General features: G+C 49.5%; 1 protein-coding gene across 4 annotated transcripts in view; it reads left to right on the top strand.

The window, feature by feature from the left end:
* EVC (EvC ciliary complex subunit 1) overlaps positions 1-24,223 on the top strand; it is a 61,895-nt gene that overhangs the window by 23,948 nt on the left and 13,724 nt on the right. For all 4 annotated transcript variants that reach the window (XR_007125276.1, XM_047718846.1, XM_047718845.1 and 1 more), the window contains 7 exons: positions 163-300; positions 3,129-3,287; positions 7,408-7,624; positions 10,238-10,386; positions 11,764-11,862; positions 14,536-14,748; positions 21,711-21,820. Coding sequence is in view for 3 of the 4 variants with exons in the window: in XM_047718846.1 (XP_047574802.1) it covers positions 163-300; positions 3,129-3,287; positions 7,408-7,624; positions 10,238-10,386; positions 11,764-11,862; positions 14,536-14,748; positions 21,711-21,820 (1,085 nt within the window). In the remaining variant the exon portion in view is untranslated. The remainder of the gene's footprint in view (positions 1-162; positions 301-3,128; positions 3,288-7,407; positions 7,625-10,237; positions 10,387-11,763; positions 11,863-14,535; positions 14,749-21,710; positions 21,821-24,223) is intronic.

Raw genomic sequence — 24,223 nt, 5'->3', positions numbered from 1 at the left:
TTCTATCATCAAACCTTAAGTGGGACGATACCTAGATCAGCTATTGGTGGTTAAGAAATATTTTATGCTGGAAGATAAAAGCATTTCTTTTTTGGAATTTAAGATATGTTAGATTTTTTCCTTTGCTTATTTGCATTTTTTTCCTTTTTCTGTTTTCCCCAGGACTTGGAGGAATTAGAAAAGGGACTTCAGGTCAAACTGTCAAACACGGAAATGTTGGGGGCTGGTGATTCTGAGTACATCACTCTGGCAGATGTGGAAAAGAAGGAGCGAGAATATGCTGAGCAGCTAATAGATAATGTATGTGATGGATTTTTCTTTTCTTTTTCTTTATAAGAACCTTGATTTCTGGGGCAGTTAAATTAGTGAGATTTAAGAGATGGCACCTAGAAGCGTGTTTAAAACTTGAAATCCCTGATATGTTCTGCCTCAAAGCCAGGGATCTAGTTTCAGAAAGTAAGTAATGGAGAAAGTAAAATGAAGGGGCCAAGATTTAGAGTTGTTTTTTTTTTTTTTAATGAATCCCCCTTGCTTAAATTTTAGATTGATCTTTTTGTCATTCAAAGCAAAGATTGCTCTAACCCTGTATGTCATTCCTGCCGTGTGGATCAGAGCAGATCCTAGCGGCTAACTTCTCCAACCCAAGGCATCACTCATAAAAGCTTTAAATTCCAGAGAGGGTGGCTTGCTTCAAATATCCCTTTTTGCATTTCCATTCCAGTACCCCCTGTTCCTATGTTAGGTATAAAAAAACGGGTTTTTGTTTTTTGTTTTTTGTTTTTTGACACCCAAGCACTATGCTGCACACTGGGGATTCAGAATGGCCTTGGACCTGGCCTTGTCAGAGAGATGCACAGGCTAGCCTAGTACAGGGACCAAAAGGTGAGCAGATGCGGACTTTATAGCTTACAAGTGTTGTGATAGATGAGAACACCAGAAGGCAGAGGTGCAGTGGAGAGGAATCCATTTTATCCTAGAGTTAGGAAAGTCTTCATAGAAGAGAAGACCCATTGAGAGGCCTTTGGGGGAAAATGTGGGTGGATGCTAGCCAATGGATAGGGAATGAAGGCAGCGAGGGCGGACTGAGGAGCAATAGAGTCAGAGAAAGCCAGAAATCTGGCCTGAGGGTTTTCATCTCGTGCCAAGGAGATGGGAGTCACTGCAGTTTGACAGCAGAGGGCCGCTGGATCTGTTTCTGTCTTAGAAGGACCATTCGAGCAGCTCAGTGGAAGATAGGTATGCACTCTGGGGCTAGGACAATAGGAAAATTTCATGAAGGCAGCTGCAAAAAGAGAATGGTAAGAAAAGGTGGGAGAGCTGATAGGGTAGCAGATAATGAGGTTTAGAGGAGAGGAGAGTGTAAAGGATCAGTTCTATGGAAATAAGGATCCCAGAATGAGAAGCAAGTTGGGAGGGGAGCCGGCTTGCCCCCTTGAGTGAGTCCTGGCTTGCCATCTTGAACTGGAGATGCCTGAGGATGGAGAGTCTCCACTAAGCTTGGGTTAGAGGACACGGAGAGTGAGGATGTTCCTGGCATGAGTGGCAGAGGGATGGTGCTCAGCCTGCATTTCCGGGTCCATGGGCTCCACAAAGCAGTGGAGCGCCTGTCCGCGTCTGCGTATTTCAAGCAGATGATTCGTGTATACTCAGGATTCTCGGACATGTGGTGACCTCCAGCAGTGGAGATGCCCAGGCGTATGGTGTGTGGGGAAAGGGTAGGGAGGGGTGCCTGGTGCCCAGTCTGGGATCCTACCAGGCGTTTAAGGAGGAGGAGACAAGGAGAATTGAGACAGGAAGGCAGAATATGGACTCTGAGGGACCAGGAGAAAATCACGTAACAGACGCCAAGGGAATCAAGAGTTTCTAAAAATAGGATGGGTATCCTGGATCTCTGGGGCTGGAGGAAAAGCAGCCGCCCTGTCTGGACATCCAACTCTGTTTTGAGGTGGGCAGGGTGTTGCAGGTGATAGTCACGTCCTTTTAGAATAGTCTGGAAGGAGCCTATCCAATGGGGGGCTGGGAGCGGGAGGGAGGTCACAGGTGTGATGGCTGGGACACATAGCAGTTTCCTGGGGGCGTAAGGGGCCTGCCCACCCCAGTGTGGGCTCCCTCTCTGCTGTGTGCTGCCTCCTGGAGGTGGTTGGTCAGAGTGGCTCCGTGTTTGGGTTGCATTTGTCTCCGCCTTTCCTTCGGTGCCCCAGGGTCAGGGCAGTCTTCTGGTGCTGCTCAGCCCCGACCCCTCCCATGCCCTGTGCAGCAAGAGGTGCCCAGATTAATTCAGAGTCAGAGAGGCTGAGCCACAGTGGAGAAAAACCACCACTCCAGGAGTTCCGTGGGCCTGCACCAACTCTGCCCCTGCCTCCCAGCTCTGTGACCTTTGACCAGTGACCCAACTTTCTGAACCCATTCCCACAGCCAGCCAGTAGACATTTTACCTGGACCCACAAGATGCATGAGGCCTAGAGCCTGGCACCTACGTGCCACCCTGCATGCCATAAAGGGAGGGGGTTATGACTGCTAGTATCCCAGTTCTTGGAGCTCTGGGAGGCTGCTTGAGCCCCGACATTCTCAGCCACTCGGTGATTAGCACCTCTCCTTCTGATGAGATGGGGGGAGAGGAAAACGGTTTCAAAGCAGAAGGTTTTCATGGTCAGCACCATCTTTGCCTTATTGCTCTTTTGTACTGTTAGGTCAATAAATGAAATGTAAATGCCCTTCGTGCTTTTATTTCCAGGACATGGTTAATCCCTTTTGGAGATATGGGAGCTTCCAGGAGCACACTGGTGAATCTCACACACTCCCCAGGCAGCAATCATGGCCTGTTTAAGAGTCTTTAAGCTGTTTACGCTGGGCGATCTCATTGTGCCTGCCTTCCTTATCAGCAGGGCATTGGTGTTGGCTGAAAAGCCACCTTGAAACTGACTGGCACCTACAATACACCAAGGAGAAACCTCTCTATAGAACTCGATTATTGCTGAGATAAACTTGCTCCCAATTGCAGAAGTGTTTAGAATCTCAGTGTGTGATAAGGAATGAATTGTAATTCTCAAGCATGAACAGTCTGGTTTTATAACTTTCTTAAATAAGTTTTCTACACCCACCTCTTGCTTTTCATTCTCATTTCACAGATGGAAGCTTTCTGGAAACAGATGGAAAACATCCAGCACTTTCTTATGGACCAATTTAAGTGTTCGAGCTCCAAAGCCCGACAACTCATGATGACACTCACGGAAAGAATGATTGCAGCTGAAGGGTTATTGCGTGATTCTCAGGATTTGCAGGCTTTGGTATGCTGAAGGGGTAGGGAAGGGAACCTGAAGACACCCACACTGGGAATATGGAATCCAGAAGTTTGATGCGCCATAGAGATCAAGTCAAACACATTTAAATTGTAGATGGGGGTGTAGAGCCCAGAGAATAACAGTGAATCCATCCATCCTCCATTAATCCATCCATTCATCCATCTATCCATCTATCTTTCCCTTCATTTATCCATCCATCTGTCTATCTATCCATCACTCTACCCATTAATTCATCTATCCATCCAACCATTCATCCATCTATCCATCATTCTTCCATCTGTCCATCCATCTTTCCATCCATCATCCATCCATCCACCTATCCATCCACCTTTCCATCCATCATCCATCCATCCATCCATCCATCCATCCATCCATTCATCCATCTATCTTTCCATCCATTCATCCATCCATCTGTCCACCCATCCATCCATCTAGCCATCCATTCATCTATCCATCCATCCATTCACCCATCTGTCCATCCATCTTTCTTTCCATCCATCCATCCACCCATTTTCCCATCCATCCATCTACACATCCACCCTCCCATTCGTTAAGTGGAGATTCCAGCCAGCTCTGTGTTGTGGAAGCAGAGAGCACTAGATCTCAGTCCTGGCTGCACACTGAGATTATCTGGGGAGCTTTAAAAGTATTGATGCTGGGATCCCAGATGGGGCCCCACCCCCAGAGATTCTGACTTAATGAGTCTGGGGTTTTTAGAGATCTAGGTGACCACAGTGAGTAGTCATAGTTGATGCCCACTTGTGTGGATCGAGCTTTCTTTGCTCTTCCGACAGCTCCATTAATCACCCGAGGAGATTTCAAAAAATGCCTCTGCCCAGACCTCATGCCCAGAGATCCAATCTGATTGGTCTACAGTGAAGTGCTGGTATTGCTGGTCTTAAACTCTGCAAACAATTCTGATACTTACTTGGAGATGCAATCCAAGTATAGTATATTGTAGAGAGGAATCCACAAACCTGACTTTGAACCTAGGCTCAGTCACTTGAGGCTGTGTGATCTTGAACCACTTAGTTAACCCCATTGAGTTTCAATTACTCTATTTATTAAAGAGTGGTTCCAGGAGTTTCTACAGGCAGGGCTCGGGGAAGTGCTCAGGGACCCATAATGCCCTAGTCACTGTGGGGTTTCTCAGCTATGGTCTTGGCCTTGCCCTGCTGTTTCATGGGACAAGCCCTGCATTGGTCCACAACCAGCAGAGTGTGGTCCACAGACCAGAGGCCCCAACAACCCCCAAGGGCTTTTTAGAAATGCAGGCACTCCCGCTCCCACCCCCGGCCAGTCTTAGGATATGCATTTTAACAAACTCCCCGGGTGAAACAGCTATTTGAGAACGTGATGTTTTTGCTCCTCATGTACGCATACAATCTCCTTTCCCTCCCCGGCACTGCTAGAAGGTAGGCATGGCGGATATTTTCTTCCCAATGAGCAGGGAGCCAGCTAAGTGACCCACCTAGGATTCCCAGGCTGTTTAATTGACATCGCTGAGCCCTGGGAACAAGGTTTCGGATTTGTCATACAAACCCCTGTGAATTGGATTTTAACTTGATAAGGCTGCTGATATTACTGCTTATCAAAAGAGAAAGACTATTTTTCCTTCTTTTTTTCTTTTTGTTTATTATTCTGTCAGCAGGATATTGATGCAGGAAAAAAAAGTCTCCTTAGCTGACTTTGGCCCGAGTGTTAGCCAGTAACTTCCAAATAGAAAGAAGGGAAAGAATTATCCAGGTTATCAATACGCCCTTCTCTTAGCCAGCATTTGATGAGTACCTACTTGTGGGCCACGTTCTGTTACAGAAACAGTATCACAGACTTGAGCTAGAAACCTGAGTTCATACCACAGTCTTGCTGCTTGTTAGCTGGATGAACTTGGGACAGGTTACTTAACCTCTCTGTGACTCCATTTCATCATCTGTAATTGGAGATCTGAAGAGCACCTGTTCTGAGAACATTAGAGAGTGGACGATATGCGAGGCCTTTGGAACAGAGCCTGGCCCATGGGACGCGCTTGGAGTGTTAGTGATTAGACCCTGTGGGCCGCAGGGCCGCCGGCAAAACAGACAACAAATCCTTATGGGATTGCCTGCAAAGGGCTGGAATTTGTGTTTGCACAGAAGAAAGGTGCTCTGTCCACATCCTGCGTATCCCCCAAAATACAGCTTGTGGATCTCATGTTATGTGGCTGATCAATTCCAGAAAGATGTTAAGTTCTTGGGTCCGCGTCTGAGCGTTCTAGTCTGGGAAGTTGGACCTGTATGTTCACATGACATCACTAAATATCAAAATCAAACTAATAGGGTTCTGGAAAGAGCCCCAGGGGTTGTAAGAATCACTCTCCTGGGATGTCTGACAAAAAGCCAGGTCAAGGGCCATGCCAGGGTCTTGTAGATAATTATGACTGGCACTTGTGTTCCTGATCGCTTACTAGGTTCTGGCTGCTGTTTTAACTTAATGTTCACTGCAACTCTGTATGTTGGTGTACGAGGAGGACACTGTCCCCAAGGTCTGCAGCTCTGACCGGTGGAGCCCAGTTCTGGCCCCGGGGGCCCTGAGAGCAAGGAGGGGCTCTTCACCTCCCATCCGACGTCCCTCTGTCCATGCTCACCTCTCTCCACTCCTGTCTTCCTTCGAGTATAAACCCGGACTTGTGCTGTCGGTACTGAGCTGGGAGGCCTCATCGTGCTACCTCAGAGGTGGCTCCTGGGGGGTTCGGGCTCCCTGCTCCCCAGTGTCCCCTGTCTGGGTCCCTCGCGGAGCAGAGCCTTCCCACCCGGCGCGTGGCCACCCAGTGCTTATCCTCTTGCGCCCCCTAGTGGTCATGGGCCTGCTTACTGCTGTCAAGCGTGCCTAATCACAGAAGGTTCAAAAACACTGTCCTTGGGCTAGTTATGGGGCCTTCCAGAATAAACCTCAGCATTCTTGCCTGTAACTGGGCCATTCTTGTCCTTGCCCTGGTCACACTGTGAGAACACAGACCAGTGAAGCTCAGCTCAGTCCAACCTAGGACTATCCCGTGTGATTAGCTCCTTAAAGACAGAAGCACACGGAGCAGGGGAGTGTGGAGGAGGGGCCCACTGGGGCAGGGCAGGATGGACAGGGAAGGCACCCCACAGCCCAGCCTGGCCAGGATGAGTAGGACTAGCAGGCAGAGGAGTGAGAGGAACGGAGAGTGTGCCCCAGGTGGAAGGCCCAGAGCATGCAGGGGCCTGGCAGAGATGAGAGCCAGGTGTGCTGGGCACAGTGCAGGGGGCAGAGCACGGGGACCAGGGGGCAGGTGAGAGGCTAGGATGGCAGGATAGATGTGAGCAGGGCCTGAGCCCTCTGTGCCTGGGCCCAGTGGGAAGAGGCAGGATTGCAGGCGTGGAGGACGAGACAGGGATGAGGAAGGCTCAGGAGTCTGCTGGGTCCATGTCCAGCTGGGAGAGGCATCCTGGCCCTGGGACATGGGCCTCCTGCACTCAGCAGCGGCCCCCTGCTTCCACGGTCCTCACGGTCATTCTGCAGGGTGAGCAGCTGCCCTCTGAGCCTTCCAGACCCACAGAGTCCCATCTGCCTCTGGTCAGCATTTCCTGCCCTAGGAAGGGGTCTTTTCCATGAGTCCTGTCCTGAGTCATGATGCCGTGATGGGACAGGGCGGGAGGTGGGGGGCTGTTCTCAAGTCTGACCTCGAGGAAACCACTCCTCAAGTCAGTCTCACCTTCGAAAATCTCTTCAAACCCTGTGTCCCAGGCTCTCTGAGGCCCCAAAGCCCAGGAACCCTATGACCTTTGTTGTGTCTTTGCCTTTCTCTTCCAGGGCTGTGGAGGCCAAAGTTCCCAGTGACAGGGAGGGATGGCCATAAGAAAGGTCCCTCTCTGGTCACGTGCCTGCACTGAACCCCTCCCCAGAAGTGCAGCCCCCCGAGGAGCTCTCACTCTGTACCAAGGGCTTTACGTCTGTTACTCCGAGTCAGCCTCACGATTCTGTCTGCAGCCAAGAAGCAGACTGGGGAGGCTCACAGGGCATGGGGGTGCTAGGATGGAGCCCTTTGCCCTTGGCGGACTCTTGTTGCAGGGCGGGGCACTGACCCAAGGGTTTCTCTTCCCAGGACACCCTGGAGAGAACCATGTGCCGGGCGCACATGGCAAAGATGATCGAGTCTCTGAAACTCCAAATCCAGGAGGAGACCAAATGCCGACTGGCCGCCCTCTCCCACGGCCTGGAGCTGCTGACCATTGAGGGGAAGCTCTCCGGGCGGCAGAAGGAGGAGCTGCTCACCCAGCAGCACAAGGCCTTCTGGGGGGAGGCGGAGCGTTTCAGCAGGGGTGAGTGAGCCCCAGCTGGGTCTAGGGTGCACAGCCCTCCTGTGCCGGGCTTGGGGAGGGGAACTGGGCCTGGGGGGCAGCTCGGAAGCTTCAGGAGACCTGGGAGACCAGCACAAGCTGTGATCTCCTTCCGGCCCTTGGAGACCTTAATTGCTCTGAGTCTTGCTTGCCTTCCCCATAAGGCTGCCCCTAGGGGCGGAGATTGCCTGCTGTAATTAGCCATCAGTGACCAGGCTGACTGAGGCCCCAGAGTTCCTCCTGCAGAAGCCCCTGGACCATGCAGAAGGCAAAGGAGGGTGGCAACACCCGGAAAATGCCCAGACATGTGCCACTCAGCCATAGCCCGTGGCTCGACATGAGTCCTAGGGCCTGCTCAGCAGCGCAGGTGAGGATGGGCAGTGGCTGAGCCTGTGGGGCAGGAGAGGGAACCCGATGTGGCTGTTTCCCATGCCCACCCCCCAGCTTCTGGGGTGGACCTTGGGAGGTGGGCAGGTCAGGCCTCAAGACACTGAGGGCATCCGAATCTTAGTCCAGGTCCCATCATTAGAAAAAAGGAACTTCTGGCTGCAGGGCTGGTACCCCCTCTGCCACCAGCATCAGTTGCTGCAGGCTTCCAGGGAGGAGAGTGCATCACTGTCCCGCAGTCCTGGGTCCAAGGCTGCACATCTTCCCCAGGGCCAGGAGTGGCCGCACAGAGGTGGGGCCTCTCTCGGTCCCCATCAGGACTCTCCAGGGCACAGAGTCCATGCGCTTCACAATTTCCCCAGCGGACTCTGACACCCACACCGGTGTGGACACTGTAGGACCAGGGGGTCTCCAGGGATCTTGGTCAGCTCAGGCCACAGTATTAGGATAGCACAGATGGGAGGGGGCTTACACATCAGACCTTTCTTTTCTCCTAGTTCTGAAGGCAGTGAAGTCCAAGAGCAGGGGGCCAGGCCAGTCAGGTCCCAGTGAGAAACCATGTCCTGCCGGCAGCTGGCCACCTTCTCTCTGTGTCCTCACATGGCAGAGAAGGCCTTCCTTGGACCTCTTCCTCTTCTTCTAAGGTACCAGGCCTAGTGGATTAGGACCCCAGTCTCACGAACTCATTTACCCTCTAGATGCAGTACCGTGGGGGTTAGGGTTTTTGTGTTAAAATTTAGGGGGAATGCAATTCAGTCCATGGTGTGAGGTTTTCGTCGCAGTCAGTGGCCCGGTCCTCTATCTGCAGTGGCTTGTGTCCCCTCTGCCACGCCTGCCTGCTGTCTTTCAGAGATGGAGTCAGAGGGCAGGCACTTAGAGCTGGGACCTCAGGCCCTTCCATGAGGTCTTTGTGTCCTTCAGCGTCACGGCTTCTGTGACCATGTGGAAGCCTGCTGTTGGCTGGAGTCTGGACCCTGTAGAACAAAGCACATCAGGCCTTGGGGGTCATTGCACACAGGGGCCTGGGCTCTTCCAGTGGGAAGGGGTCCCAGCAGCACAGGGTGACAGGGACAGGAGGCCAAAACAGCCCCCAGTGATCAGACTCTGTTGAACTTGGACAGGACAGGGGAGGCAAGGAGACAGTCGGGGGGTGGAGGGAGGACCCTGGGCAGAGAGAGGACTCTGGTCTCCCTGGACACCTGGTCACACTCTTTGGTGCCAGAGACTAAACATTCTTAGACAAAACCCAAGGAAGTGGGCTTGTCTTACAAGTGTGGATCGTACGTGCAGGCTCATGTGAGAGAGAGAGAGAGAGTGTGTGTGTGTGTGTTTGCGCACGCGTGCGCGCATGCACACATGTATGAAATGCTGAAACAGTCATCTCCCAGAACTGCAGACCCATGGGGGCCTGGCCCTCATTGACTTCTCCTGCTTCTACATTCAACATCTCTGTAAAAACCCAAAGGAGAAGGACCAGGCTCACTTCTTGTCTCCTCTTCCAGAAGCCCTCTCTGGGGTCCTACACGGCCCATCAGCCCTCATCCTTCTCATCCCACCACCCTGTCCCTCATCCGGCATGACACTGATTCTCCCCTGCCCTTTTCTGAACTTCACCAGGAGCTGACTGAGCCCAGCCCCCGGCACAGTTCTGCCAGCCCAGTGACCTGGGTGGGATGAAGATTGGGTTTAGACCCCACCTCTCTGCCAACCTTCACCTTCCGCACCAGGCAGAGGGTTTTGCCCTTGGGCTCCCCCTCCTCCTTGCATCTTCTACTGATTTAATAACTTGTCCTCGTGGTTTTTAAATCTCAACTGTAGTCTGAGAGTTCGCGGTCTTCCTATGGACGCAGGCTCCTCCGTCCTGTCCTTGCACCTGTCCCTCCCCTTGTCACCTATGCCTTCCACCTTTTTCCCCACAAAAATACCTCTTCTTCATCTCCTGGTCAGGTTGGCCGGTCGCCCTTCACAACCACAAAATGTAGCCCCTTGTGGTGTTCTGAGCACTGGGCCCGAGGAGGGAGTGGGGTTCCCTTCAAATAACGTGGGGCTGTGGCCTTTGAATGGTCAGGGACTCCTAACACTGGCCTTTCGGAAGCATCTCTGCCTGAAAGATAAAGCCATGTTTCTCATCCTGAGCACAGGCAGGAGACCGTGAAGGTCTTGCCTGGGGAGTAATCTGCGATGTCCTGTGGCTTACTTTAATTTCAGATTTTGCCCAGAGAGGCAAAGGCCTGGTTAAGGCGTCACTGGCTCGCCAAGCAGAGGAGATGGCCAAGCTCACACTGGCCCAAGAAGAGGAAGAAAGGAGCTTCCTGGCTGAGGCTCAGCCGACCACAGCCCCGGGCGAGTTCCTTCAGGTGACCCTGCTCCCAACTCACCCTCACATCCACAGGCACAGCCAGACCAGAGGAAGGGACAACCGTGAACGGGAGGCTCCATGGCAGGACCGGGGAGGTGACCGGACTAGAACATGCCCTTGTCTTGACAAGGACAGGGACAAGGAGGCTTGCTGGACAAGAAACAAGAGGACACCCTCCTTGAGGTCATCAGGCTAGGATGACTGGAGAGAGAGAGAGAGAGAGGGCCTTTGCGGACAAGCTGGGGCGCCTGCTTGTCTGTACAGCACAATGGTCAAGCATTCGGGCACTGGGGCCACCTGGAAATGGGTTGAAATTCTGACATCGCTGCTAAGGAGCTGAGTGATCTCAGGTGCATTGCTCCCCACCCCCCAGCCCTGAGCTTCCTCATCTGCACAATGGGAGTCCTGGCACCTACCTCACAGGTTGTCCTAACAACTTGGGAGACAAAGTGAGGGGCAGCCACGGCCCGACTAGTTGTCTGGGCCTCTGTATTGGTGTGAGCTGTGCCTTGTCTCACCTCTGCCGGGGGGACGGAGGGATGGTCACTGGATCCAGGCCCCACCCAGAGCTCAGGCACAGGACCTCCCTGGGGCTAGCTTGGTGGCCACAGCAGCTCCCCAGTGAGAAGCCGGAGAAAGAGACCCCACCCCCTCAAGGAGCCTCCTCCCAGGTCGCGAGGTAGAGTGGGGGGCTATTTCTGTCCTGGAGAAGATGCAGCTAAGTGAGGCTGTAGGATTATGCTGCTCTGTGTGCTCAGAGGCTTCTGGCCATCGCATTGCACAATCCTGAGTGCAGGGGGGTAGGGGGGAGGTGGCCCAGGTCGGCTCTGCCCAGCACCTCAACGCAGGCCAGGCGTGCACTGGTGCTCAGCAGACTCCGATAAAGGAAAGAGGGTGGAACAGATGCATAAAAGAATGAATGAATGAGTGAGCGAATAAGTAAGTGAACTAGGGGCGTTTTTCCCCAGGGGACGTCCCTAAGAGGAGTCTGTCCCTCTGATCATATCCGAGGCATGATCTGAGGAGCCCATTCTTTGGGCTCCTCGGAGCAGGGCTCAGCCACGTGGTCAGGGCTGACCACACTGACCTCTCATGGCCTATGTGCTTTGCCCCTGCTAGGTGGTGGGCTCTGCTGGGTGATCTCCCGGGGCCTGGGTGATGGTCCCCAGCAACTCAGTCACAGAATGATGTCTGGGTGGCTTGTGGCCAGGATCAGGTCTTCAATTACAGCCACGCAATATCCCCATGCTTCGGTTTCCTTGTATATAAATCAGGGACGACATCCTCCAGCTATGAAAGTGGCCCTTAGGGAGAATTTATCTAGAAAAAATAATGGGCATTTTCCCACAAGATTCAGCTCCTGTTTCATTCACAGGCTTTTCATGCAGTTCTGGAGAGGCAGAGGTTGACCCGGAGTTCCTTGGAGGAAGAGGAGAACGTCAGAACTACTGAGGCCGTGGCTGCGCTCTGCCAGGTACGTGGCCTCACGGTGGGACCTGCGGAGAACCGTCCAGATCTGCGCATGTGTGGGAATCCATCTCCTTGTGGGTCGGACCCCAAAGATACAGGCTCAGGTCCCACCCTGGCCCTCTGGCGGGCAGCAGACAAGCCACACGACCTCTGTGGGTCCTTCCCCGCCTCACACACCAGGGTCCTATTGGAGGCATCTTCCATTTCTGGGGTGTTCAGGATTCTGACCTCCAAATGCCCCAAACGTTCTCTCAGGAATGGAAAGGAGGCTAGCTTTTGTGGGAGTCCATAGGCAGTGCAGTGTTGAGGACGGAGGGCTGGGAGCTGACCCCAGAACAGGGAGCCTGGGTTGGAGGAACAGCAGCACCTCTTTCTTCCCGGGCAACCTCATGCAACTCCAGAACTGGGACGAGAACTCCATGCTGGCCTGAGAACTGACTGAGGGAACAGGGGAGACCACCCGTCCCCTCCAAAGTGACAGGGGCCTCCTCGCAGGGGATGATGACCGAGACACAGAGCCCCTGCCTCGGGCAACACCCAGAGCTGCTGGAAAGCCGAAACGCAGACATCTCAGCGCGAAGGAAATCGACAAGTGCTGCAGCGATGGGAAGCACAGGCGGGGTCCGCTCCAGACTCAGAGATCCTGGGTCTGCGTCCTGGCTCTTCCCCTTCCTCACAATATGGCCTCCAGATTTGAGTGGGCCTTAGCAGTTCCCAGTTTCCGTGTCTGTGAAATGGGGACAATGATAGGCCTTCACAGGGGTGATGTGGGCACTGAATGGGCGTGAAGTCCTTAGGCGGCAGCTGGCATCTGGGACGCGCCTGATCCCAGTCGGCTCCCGTTACAACATCCCTGCTCACGGGTACAGAGAAGAGGCGTGAGCGATGCCTGGGGTTAAGGCCAAGTCAAAGACAGCTGTCTGCAGGAAGAGATGCCTGAGCCAAGCTTCGAAGGGGAAGACAGGCCTTGTGGATGAGCAGTCAGTGTGCATCCCAGGCCCAGAAAAATATCTGAAGGTAGGAAATACAAACCTTCAGCATCCTGGCAGCTGTACTGGTGAAGGGTGCCTGTATCGGTCAGCTCAGCCGCTGTAACAAAGCGCCCTAGACAGGGCCTTAAACAGCAGACATTTAGTGTCTCACTGTTTTGGAGACCAGAAGTCCAAGGTCAAGTTTGGGCAGGGTTGGGTTCTGATGAGGACCCTCTTCCTGGGTACTAGATGGCCACCTCCTTGCTGTGTCCTGACCTGGCCTTTCCCATGTACTCAGAGAGAGAAAGAGCTCTGGGGTCTTTCTCTTATTAGGACACAGCCCTATTGCCTTAAGGCCGCACTCTATGACTTCACTTACCCTCAGCCGTTTCCTTGAAGGCCCCATCTCCAGATACAGTCACATTGGAGCTTAGGGCTTCAGTATTTGAATTTGGGGGACACAATTCCATTCATAACAGTAGCCCCCAAAATGTCTTATTCCCCTGGAACCTCAGAATGTGACCTTACTTGGAAGAAGGGTCCTTGAAAACCTAATTAGTTAAGATGAGGCCATCCTGAATTAGGGGGGAATGATGGACATTCCCATAAGAAGACACATGCCGCTCAGTGTGGGCCTTGTGGTAGGGCAGGGACATCCTGGCTCTGGAGTCAGGTGCCTGGGCTCCATCCAATCCCAGCCAGGCCATTGGCCAGTTCTGGGCTCAGGACCAGCTTATCTAACTCATGCCTCAGTTTCTCTATCTTAACTGCATTCTGATGCACAGCTGAGTTTGAGAACTACTGTTATGGAGGGAATGGGGTTGGTCTAGTGAGCTCATACTCATGGGGAAGGTGCCCTTGATGCCCTGTCCTGTGGCCCCCGAGCCCACCTGAGCCCTCCCCCAGTAAGGGACATTTTCCAGCAGGCTGAAGCTCTCTCTCCTAAGCCATGGTTCGAGCCTAAGATCCTGGTCAACTGAACCCCTTTCCTTCTCCACAAAGCAAGGCCAAAACGTCCATGAAGTGTTGCTACTGGAGGAATGAGCACAGGGTATAGAAGCACTGGGCCAGTCTCAGTGGGTGGCAACAAATATATCAATTTCAATAAAGGCTTGTGGTGACTCTAAAGTGACCATGGTCTCGTCCTTCTAGCGAAGTCCTTGGGATGTTGTGTATTTGGTTTTCCTGGGCCTGGGGCTGGTTGCCAGGCCTGGGAGGGCCTGAGCCACGAAGGTAAAGACTCCCTTTTTTTCTAACATTGGGAGAGGTGGTCAGGTGTGGAGAGGTTACACCTGCTGGAGTCTGTATCTTAGGAGATGCTTGGAAATACCGTGCATGCGAAGGTGTGGGGTGCAGGGTGAAGGTGTGCTTGTGATTCTGTGCATCTGGGTAGATGCTTCTAAAGGAGATAACCAGGTTGTCAGTTGGTTAGGTGTCTGCCTTTGGCTCAGGTCATGATCCTGGAGTCCTGGCATCAAGACCCGCATTGGGCTCCACGCTCAGCAGAGAGTCTGCTTTTCCCTTTCCTTCTACCCCTCCCCCTGCCCTCGTGTGTGTGTCTGTGTGTGTGTGTGTGTGTGTGTGTGTGTGTGTGTGTGATTGGAGAGCTGCCTTTGCTGGGTTTCCTCTCTGCTTTGTGGAAAGCCCACGGCCCTGCCCAGGGCAAGAACATGCCTTGTAACTCCATCACGTGCTCTTGGCTTCAGGAGCTGTACCGCGGCACCATGGAAACTTTCCAGAAGTTTGTGGACCTCCTTTTCCTGGAGACACTGCCAGGCGTGACGGGCCTCTCCCGGGCAGAGTGCAAGTACTTGAGGCAGGAGGTCCAGGAGAACGCAGCTCGGCAGCTAGGGCAGTCAGATCGCTTCCGGAAGCAGCAGTGGGAACTCTTCCAAGATCTCCTGGAGCAAGACAAGCAGGTGGGCATTTTGTCCAACTGAGGCTGGGGTCTGTGGTTTTCACACTTAGGAAGAATAATGAGAAATTTCATCAGTGCCTGTGCTGGGCACTTGACCAACACTGAGCCCTGCTAACCCTTCACAACCAAGGTGGGCAGAGGAGAGAGTAGAGGATGGGAAGTCAGTAGATAATGCCTCTGACTGGTCCATTGAGAAAGGACAGTGATGCCTGTGCTTTCAGAGGACAGAAGTCAGCAAGAGAAGGTAGCTCCTAGGGGAATAGACTGGTGGGGAGGTGCTCACACAGAGCTCCTGCTTTCCAGTGAAAGCCTGTTTCCTCATTAAAACTGGGGATCCATGCAGTAGATAGAATAATGGTCCCTAGAGATAATCACATCCTAATACCCAGAACCTGTGATTAGTCACTAACAAGGCAGAAGGGACCTTGTCCAAGTGAGTGTATTAAGGATATTGAAATGGAGAGATGTCCTGGCATACCCGGGGGGCCCGTGTGTAATCACAGGGTCCTCCTAAAAGGGAAAGAGGAGGATCAGAGTCAGAGAAGAAGTGATGACTTGAGCTGAGGACAGTGTGATATGGCCCCAAGCCAAGGTAGGCAGGTTCCTCCAGAAGCAGGAACAGGCAGGTGCAGACTTCCCCCACCCTGGGGCATCCAGAAGGATCACAGCTCAGTCAGCACCTGATTTTAGCCCAGTAAGACCCATGTCAGACTTCTGACCTCCAGAACTGTAAGATCATGAATTTGCATTGTTTTAAGTCATGGAACTTGTAGTCATGTGTTATGGCAGCAATAGGAAACTAATATACATTGGTTTTTATTTAAAAAAATTAAGACTTGTAAAATAAAGGAGGAATTTCCAAATGGGACCGTACTAAAGCACCTGCATTTCCATTCTTTCCTGCTTCCTGCACACCACAGGCTGTAATGAGAATGTGTTTATTAGCCCAGTACGTAGTAGTGACCAGGTGACACAGTCCTGGCTGTTGATACAGAGTATGGTCCCTGCAAAGAGCTTCCCTTCTAATACAAGAGCTAAGTGTTGCTAGGAGAAATCCCCTTCTTTGGCATTCTTCTGTTCTTCCTGCCCAGAGCATGTGCAAGAGGCCTGGGGCGTGCCAGCCTTCCATTGACTTAGAGCCAGGATGCAGCAGGAGGATGCAGGCGGATGGGCTCAGGATGGTGGAGCAAAGAGTGGATGCCACTGTCCCAGCCCTGGACTGCCCACCCCTTGGGAGCTTGTTATAAGAAACAACTCCTGCCTCATGACCATGGGGTCTAATTCCTACCGAAGCGCACTGGCTTCCTGAAAGGGAGAGGTTTTCCAAAGCAACAAACAGGAGCTGTCCAAGGTACCTAGTAAGGAGCTGAGGGCATTGTGCCTGCACAGTGCCGCTCACAGCCATGGGGCAGCAGAGGGCCTTGCTTCTCGTTAGACCTCCTGCTAATTCCGTTCAGTCCTCCAACAGCTGCCTCTTGTGTTCCTCTCAATCTGTCTGTCTCCTGCTCTTGGCTCTAAGTTCCTAGAGGATAGCAATTTTCCTTTCCATTTCTCATTCCCTTATTCAAAGTCCAGGGGCTGGGACACAGCGAGGGCTCAGGAAATGTGGCTGCATTACCAACAACAATGTCGCAGCTTTGGAAATTATCACAGGGTCACCTTACTATTCTTCCAAGGGATGGAGTTGAAGCTGAATCCATTGGGTTCACACTAATCCTGGGCCCAGACCACTGAATTTACAGTCTCTGGGGAGAGTGGAGGATAGGCTGGCCATGTGAGTCTAATGTGCCTCTGATGAAGGCCCCCGAAACAGGAGAGAGGTCCTTTGAGAGGCAGCTGTAGTTTGCAGATGGGACCCTAACCTTGGAAGCTGGATATGTGGATTTGAACCAGCATAGCCTGTCCATGGGCTGGTTGGCCCGGGCCGGTTACCTGACTTCCCCCGACCCCATTCATCTTTGGGATTTTGCAAAACTTGCTAAATGTCTCAGAATTTCTGCTGCTGAGTTAAAAGTAAGGATCAGGGGGCACCTGAGTGCCTCAGTCATTAAGTGTCTGCCTTTGGCTCAGGTCACGATGCCAGAGTCCTGGGATCGAGCCCCACATCAGGATCCCTGCTCAGGAGGAAGCCTGCTTCTCCCTCTCCCACTTCCCCTGCTTGTGTTCCCTCTCTCACTGTGTCTCTCTGTGTTGAATAAATAAATAAAATCTTGGGGCACCTGGGTGGCTCCGTGGGTTAAAGCCTCTGCCTTCGACTCAGGTCATGATCTCAGGGTCCTGGGATCGAGCCCCGCATCGGGCTCTCTGCTCAGCGGGGAGCCTCCTTCCACCTCTCTCTCTGCCTGCCTCTCTGCCTACTTGTGATCTTTGCCTGTCAAATAAATAAATAAAATCTTAAAAATAAACAAACAAATAAATAAATGAAATCTTTTAAAAAATAAAAATTAGTATCAAAATACCTAACAGGGTTGCAAGGTAAGACCTTTCACAAAGCTTTTCTCTCATTTAATGATACTGACATTGAAAAAAAATCCAGAACTTCATTTCTGATAAATTATTAGATCAATAGTCATAATGCATCTGCAACCCTTGAGTTATTATAAACAAATATTAGACAATGCATAGCTTCTGGTTTTTACTTCCTGTTTATTTATTTAGTGAGTATACATGTGCCTATGACTTTTCTGTGGCTTGTGAAGGAGGGTTTCAAGAGTTCTGCATACAAGAAGCAATCAGGGTGGTTAATGGCCTCATCAACTGATTGAATAAGTATGACCCAGGACTGTTTTCTCAACGTGTGTATGTCATAATTAATTTACTGCTTCGTTGTTTAATTGCCTTAAATTGCCACAAGATATTTAGAGATGCACGTGCATCCTCACTTACCAGATTTCCTCCTTGATGATAAAAACAAGCAATGAGCTTTCTATGATTCAGATGAATATTTAGTCTAAGAAGAAAAGCACCAACAAAACTTCATGGAAAATGAGACACACACCCCGATTGTACAAATCTTTTCCCACATTGTCTTCTACCCAAAGGGCCATAGCAATTTCGTGTCCTGTTACTCAGGGAACACAAATATTGTTAAATATTATGGAATCTGTCCATTATCCATTACCCAATTGGAACAGGTTGTAGAATGGTGGTTCTCAAAATGTAATCTGTCCTAATGTTGCTTTCTGGGCTTTTCCCCAGTCCACTGTGCTGGGTCCCCCCGAAGGTGTCCCCATCCTAATTCCTAGTGGCTATGAACATAGGACCTCATGTGGCACAAGGGACTTTACGTATGTGGTTAAGTTCAGGATCTTGAGACGGGGGGAGTCTCCTGGACTATCCAGGTGAACCAATAGAATCACCAGGGTCCTGTATAAGTGAAAGGGGGATGCAGGAAAGTCAGAGTGATGTGGTTGGAGGAAGGAAGTCCAGCCAGCCATCGCTGGACTGAAGATGGAGGAAGGGACTACTTGCCCAGGAATGCAGGTGGTCTTCAGCAGCTGGAAAGGGCAGGCAGGTGGAGTTTGCCCCAGAGCTTCCAGAAAGCATGTGAGCCTGCTAACACCTCAGATTTAGCCCCTTGAGCCTCATTTTGGACTTCTGACCTGCAGAACCATAAGCTGCAGAGTTTGTGTTGTTTTCAGCTACTGAGTGGTGGTAGAAACAGCCTCAGTGGGAGAGCAGTGGACCGCCATAGGGGAGTCTGCACTTTTCACAGGGCATATGGCGGTGGGTGTGGTCCGTAGCTCGTCCCATTGTCAGGAACACCCCCCCCCCCCAGGCCATCAGTCCATCAGGTGTTAAATCCTGATACCAGCTCCCATTCTCCCCCCACTCTCCCAGCCCCACTGCAGGCAGGTTTCCCTCACCTGGCCACCGCACCTGCTCCTATCTGTTCTGAGCTCTCAGTCTCCTTTGCTGGTTCCTTCTCACCTTCACCGCATCTGCCAGTGGAGTGGCCCATGATGCAGCCCGGTGCCCTCCTATCCTTCTGCATGTACTTTCTTGGTGACCCATCCAGTCACATACTATCCGTCCTGGTGTCCTAAGGCTGCATGACAAATAATCACCAGTGGCTTAAGACAAAATACGTTCATTATCCCACAGTTTCTGCAGGTGAGGAGTCCAGACATGGCTTCACGGAGTCCTCTGCTTGGGGTCTCACAGCTGCAATCCAGCCCGTGGCCAAGGTCTCATCTGGAGTCTCGACCAGAAGAAAATCACTTCCAAGCTCACTTACATGGTTCTCGACAGGACTCTGTCCCTCAGTTTTTGGACTGAGGGCGGCACCTTCCTTGTTTATGTCACCAGCTCAGAGTGCATTCCAAACTCCACTCTCTGCCTGAGATCTTCCTGTATTTGATGAATAGGCATGGACCTATCCCACGCCCCAAAACAGAATTGTTGGTCTTCCTGCCCAACCTGCTCCGTCCACACTCTTCCTCCGTCTTCCCATTGACAGGGCCAAAACCCTTGGGCTTGTCTCAACTTGCCCTTCTTTCACCCCCAATGAGGAACTGACAGAAAGTCACTCAGGCTCTCCTTTCTGTCTAGTCCAGAACGGAGCCACGTTCATCATGTCTGCCTTTACACCTGGTCACAGGTACCACACCTCTCATCCAATCACTGTGACAGCAAGCCCCCAGTTTCCCTGAATCCGCCTCCCCCGCTGTGATCTATTCTCAACCCCCAGCCAGAGCGATCCTTTAAAAACATACCACATGACACTGATTTTTAAGATGCACATTTTAAAAACATTTAAACAGCCTGGACATTGAGTTGCATCATAATTTAATTGGCAGTGATTTGTCTCCCTTAGTGATACTTAAAATAATTGTGCATCTTATAATTACCAGTACATCAGCTTTGCTAAAAGACACAGTCACATTGTGTCACTTCTTTGCTACAACCCCCCAGTGGCTTCTCTTTTCATGCGGGGAAAAGCCAGGGTCCTCACCATGCCCTACGAGGCCCTCCATGTCAGGGTCTGGCTTCCCTCTGACCTCCTTGTTCTGCTGAAGTCTTTGTGCCCATGTCACCCTCCTATGAGACCACCCCTGCAATGACGCCTGCCCTGACTGTGTTTGTTAAAACAGCAATGTCCCCCTCCCTCAGCATGATGATGTTTGCCTGAGGTGCTGGCTTTAGAACAAGCCACCTGTAAACCCGCCCATTTAGGGGAAGACTCTGCAAAATCATGAGGGTACCAGGCACGCCCTGATTGCTTCTCCCTTGCACTCCTTGGTAACTATGAACTTGAAATAAAGAGTAAACTTGCCCAAGGTCACAAAATTACTGGGTAACAATGACCAGGTCAGCACTCTAGCCCACTGAAGCAGCTTGTTGCTTCTGAACTTAAGCATTCATGAGCCAGCATTTGGTAACATTGGAGAGGTTGGTGTGACAATTGTAGGCACCTTGGAGTCAGATGGCCTTGGTCCCCTCGATTGTGTTTGAGTCCTGTTGCTGTTTTTTTTTTGTTTGTTTGTTTTGTTTTTTTTTTTTAAGGTTTTATTTATTTATTTGACAGAGAGAGATCACAAGTAGGTAGACAGGCAGGCAGAGAGAGAGAGGAGAAAGCAGGCTCCCTGCCAAGCAGAGAGGCTGATGCGGGACTCGATCCCAGGACCCTGAGATCATGACCTGAGCCCAAATCAAGAGTCAGAGGCTTAACAAACTGAGTCACCCTGGTTGTAGAGAATTTTCTACTAAGTTCTAGCCCCCTAAGCACTCTGACAGGTTCTTGTAGACTCCTTACAAGAGAAGTTAGAGATTGACTTTGATGAAAATTCCAGGGGCACCTGGGTGGCTCAGTCAGTTAAGCATCTGCCTTCAACTCAGGTCATGATCCCAAGGTTCTGGGATCAAGTCCCATGTCAGGCTCTTCACTGAGCATGTCTGCTTAAGATTCTCTCTCTCCTTCTCTCTCTGCTCTTCCCCCTCCCATCTCAAAAAAAAAAAAAAAAAAAGAATAAATAAATAAATAGGGATCCAAAGTCAGGCCATAAAGATAAGATCTAAACAACACCATTGGTGATCTGAGGCTCCTTTGTAGGGTTTTTTGTGGATGATATGAAGGTCTCCATTGAGAAGCCCAAAGAATCTACAAACTATTGCAACTATTCAAATTGCTTAGTAAATTTCCCAGATACAAAATCAGCATCCCAAGGCAGCAGATTTCCTGCAATACCAGGAGCATCGAGTGAGAAAACCAATAAAGATCCTCTTCAGAATAAAAGCTGTAGGGTTTCTAAAAATAAACCTGACCAATGTGTATAAGAGCTTAGTGGAGAAATTTATAAACTGATGTTGGAGGCATAAAGTAAGACTGAAGAGAAATGCCATGTTCTTGAATGGGAAAACTTGATCTTGGAAAGATGGTGATCCTCTCCAAATTAATCTATAAAGTCGGTCCAATTACAAGAAAATCCAAAAGGCAGTTTTCCAAAACTTGACATATGAAAGGCAAAGCAACCAAGAATAGCTAAGATAGTTTTGTTTAAGAGAATATGGGAGAATTTGTCCTAATGTCTACATAGTTTTGCTATAAAGCAACAGATATTAGAGCAACATGGTGTTGATGCAGAAATAAAAAGACCCAAAGACTAAGAGAGCCTAGAATGACATTCGTGTATACGTGGAAACTGTGTAAGATAAGGTACATGACAGGCCAGACATAAAAATATAAATTAATAAATGGTGCTGGGACAACTGGTAACCATTTATGCAGAAAAAATTAGATGCCTTCCTCATGCCACGGAAAATGAATGTTCAGTGTTTTAAGACTTAAATGCAAACTAGAAATTTAAAAAATCTTTAGAAGGAACTGTAAGAGAAAATTTTAATGGAATCAGAGGAGAAAAGGTTCTTGGAAACAAGAAACAAAAGGCGTGTTCCACGTAGACACAAAGCGATGATGGGTGACGTGACCTTGAGCTGACCCCTGTTGCTCTGTGCTGGATTTAGGTGTGGATGGAGGAGCATACCCTGTCCTCTGTGCTGCAGACGCACCTGCAAGATAACCATGAGGGCATCGTCCACCAGGTCTTGGGCCGACTCGGTGGCCTCAGTGAAGAGTGAGTACAGATTTCTGAAGGAGTGGGGGCCTACATCTTGTGCGATCTCCATGGTAACCTCAGTGTTCTCATCTGTTAGATGGGCACATTAACTGCCCCTTGCCGTTCTTACAGTGTTGTTTTGAGACCAACAAATCTGGAAGGGTAAATGTGGAGAAGAGTGATAGTAGAGTGATGTGGATAAAAAGCTTGCAATCAGAGTTAATCTGGGAAAATCTTGCCCTCAATTTCCTCATCTATAAAATGGGCTAATAATACTTACTTCATAGAGCTCTCTTTCACAACAACCTTCTTGAATACTTTTTTTGGAGGTATAATTTACATGTATTATTTTAAGTCTACAACTCAACTACTTTTGGTACATTTACAGAGTTCTTCAGCTATGACCATGATCCAAATTTAGAACATTTTCCATCACTTAAAAAGCCCCCATGTCCCCATTTTCAGCCACTCCCAATTTATTAATAAATCCATATTCTTCTCTATTTTTTCTTTAAAAAAAAAAAGATTTTATTTGTTATTAGAGAGAGAGAGAGAGAGAACAAGCCAGGGGGGAGCAACAGAGAGGGAGGGAGAAGCAGACACCCTACTGAGCAGGGAACCTGATATGGGACTCAATCTGGGGATTCTGAGATCATTACCTGAGCCAAAGGCAGATGCTTAACACACTGAGTCACCCAGGCACCCCTCTTTTCTACTTTTTCTATAGTTACTGGTGTAGTACCATATTCAACTTCCTCTAAAATATTTGTGTTTCTTTGTTTTATATAAGAAAAATTATATTGATAAGACTGTTTTTCTAGTTGCCAGCCTTTTCCAGGACCCTGGTGTGTGTATACATCAAGAAGTAGCTGGATATCTATCATATTGGATAATATAGGGGAAGGAGATGAAAACAAGCAGAAAAACCTAGTGAGCCATGCTAAGATGATAGGGAGTGATTGGAAGATTTGTCCAGCCTGAAACCTGTGTCTTTTATTTGTACTAATATTTGGTCCAATTATATTTAATGTAAATCTTAATATTGTTATATTTTGATTTTTAATCTATCATCTTACTGTTTGTTTTATGTTTGTTTTCTGCTGCTCTGTGTTCTCTCTCCTTTGTCACCTTCTTTTGGATTAGTTTTTTCTTTTTTTAATTTTAATTTATCTCTCTTTTGGCATGTTAGTTATGTATTCTTTATTGTGCTTTTAGTTGTTCAAAGATTTTAAATTGCATCCTTGATGTGTCAAAATCTGATATACACTAATATATTCCTTCTGCCAGGCAATATGGACACCTTAGAACACTTTAATTCCATTTATTCCTCTCTCATAGAGTATGCTTTTTTAGTGGGTATTTTACTTCTCTATTTCACCCTATGAGATGTTATCATTATTATTTTATGCAGTCAGCATTTACTTAGTTTTGCTCACGTATTTATCCTTTTTGTTGCTCTTGGTTCTTTCCTGTATCTTTACGGATCCATTTGGGACTATTTTCCTTTGCACGAAGTTTCTCTTTATTTCAGATCTGCTAGAACCTAAATTCTCTTAGGTTTTATTTTTCTGAAAAGGTCTGTCTCATCTTCACTTTTGAGGAATGTTTTTATTGGGTATAGAATCCTAGTTTGGTTGTTATTTTTTAAATGCTTTTAAAGATAATCTTTCATATTTTGATTTCAGTTATTTCTGGCTGCTTTTAAGATTTTCTTTTGTTGGAGTGCCTGGGTGGCTTAGTCGTTAAGCGGCTGCCTTTGGCTTGGGTCCTGGGATCGAGCTCCACATCGGGCTCCCTCCTTGGCAGGAGGCCTGCTTTCTCCCTTTCCCACTCCCACTGCTTGTGTTCCCTCTCTCGCTATGTCTCTCTCCATCAAATAAATAAATAAATAAAATCTTAAAAAAAAAAGATTTTCTTTTGTTCTTTGGTTTTCATCAGTTTATTATATATGCCTAAACATGCATATGGTTTCCATGGGTAATTCTTGTTTGTTTGCATAATAAACTTGCAGTGCCTCTTGAATCTTCTTTGGTTTGCTGTATTTCATCAGTTTTTTTAAATCCTCGGCCATTATCTCCTTAATAATCTTTTTGCCCAGTCTTTCCCTACTTTTCTAGGGCTCCAATTATACATTTTATTAGAATTTTTCACCATATCCCACATACATCTTATATGCTACCCTATATTTTTCATTCTTTTGTTCTGTGTGGTTCAGGCTAGATACTTATTTTGAGCTATCTTCTAGTTCACACTCTCTCTCTTTTTTTTTTAAAGATTTTATTTACTTTTATTGGACAGAGAGAGAGAGACCACAAGTAGGCAGAGAGGCAGGCAGAGAGAGGGGGGGAAGCAGGCTCCCCGCTGAGCAGAGAGCCCAATGCGGGGCTTGATCCCAGGACCCTGAGATCATGACCTGGGCTG

This window comes from Lutra lutra, chromosome 2, assembly GCF_902655055.1.
Source record: "Lutra lutra chromosome 2, mLutLut1.2, whole genome shotgun sequence".
NCBI lineage: Eukaryota > Metazoa > Chordata > Mammalia > Carnivora > Mustelidae > Lutra > Lutra lutra.
This window is presented reverse-complemented; position numbering and strand designations above follow the sequence as displayed.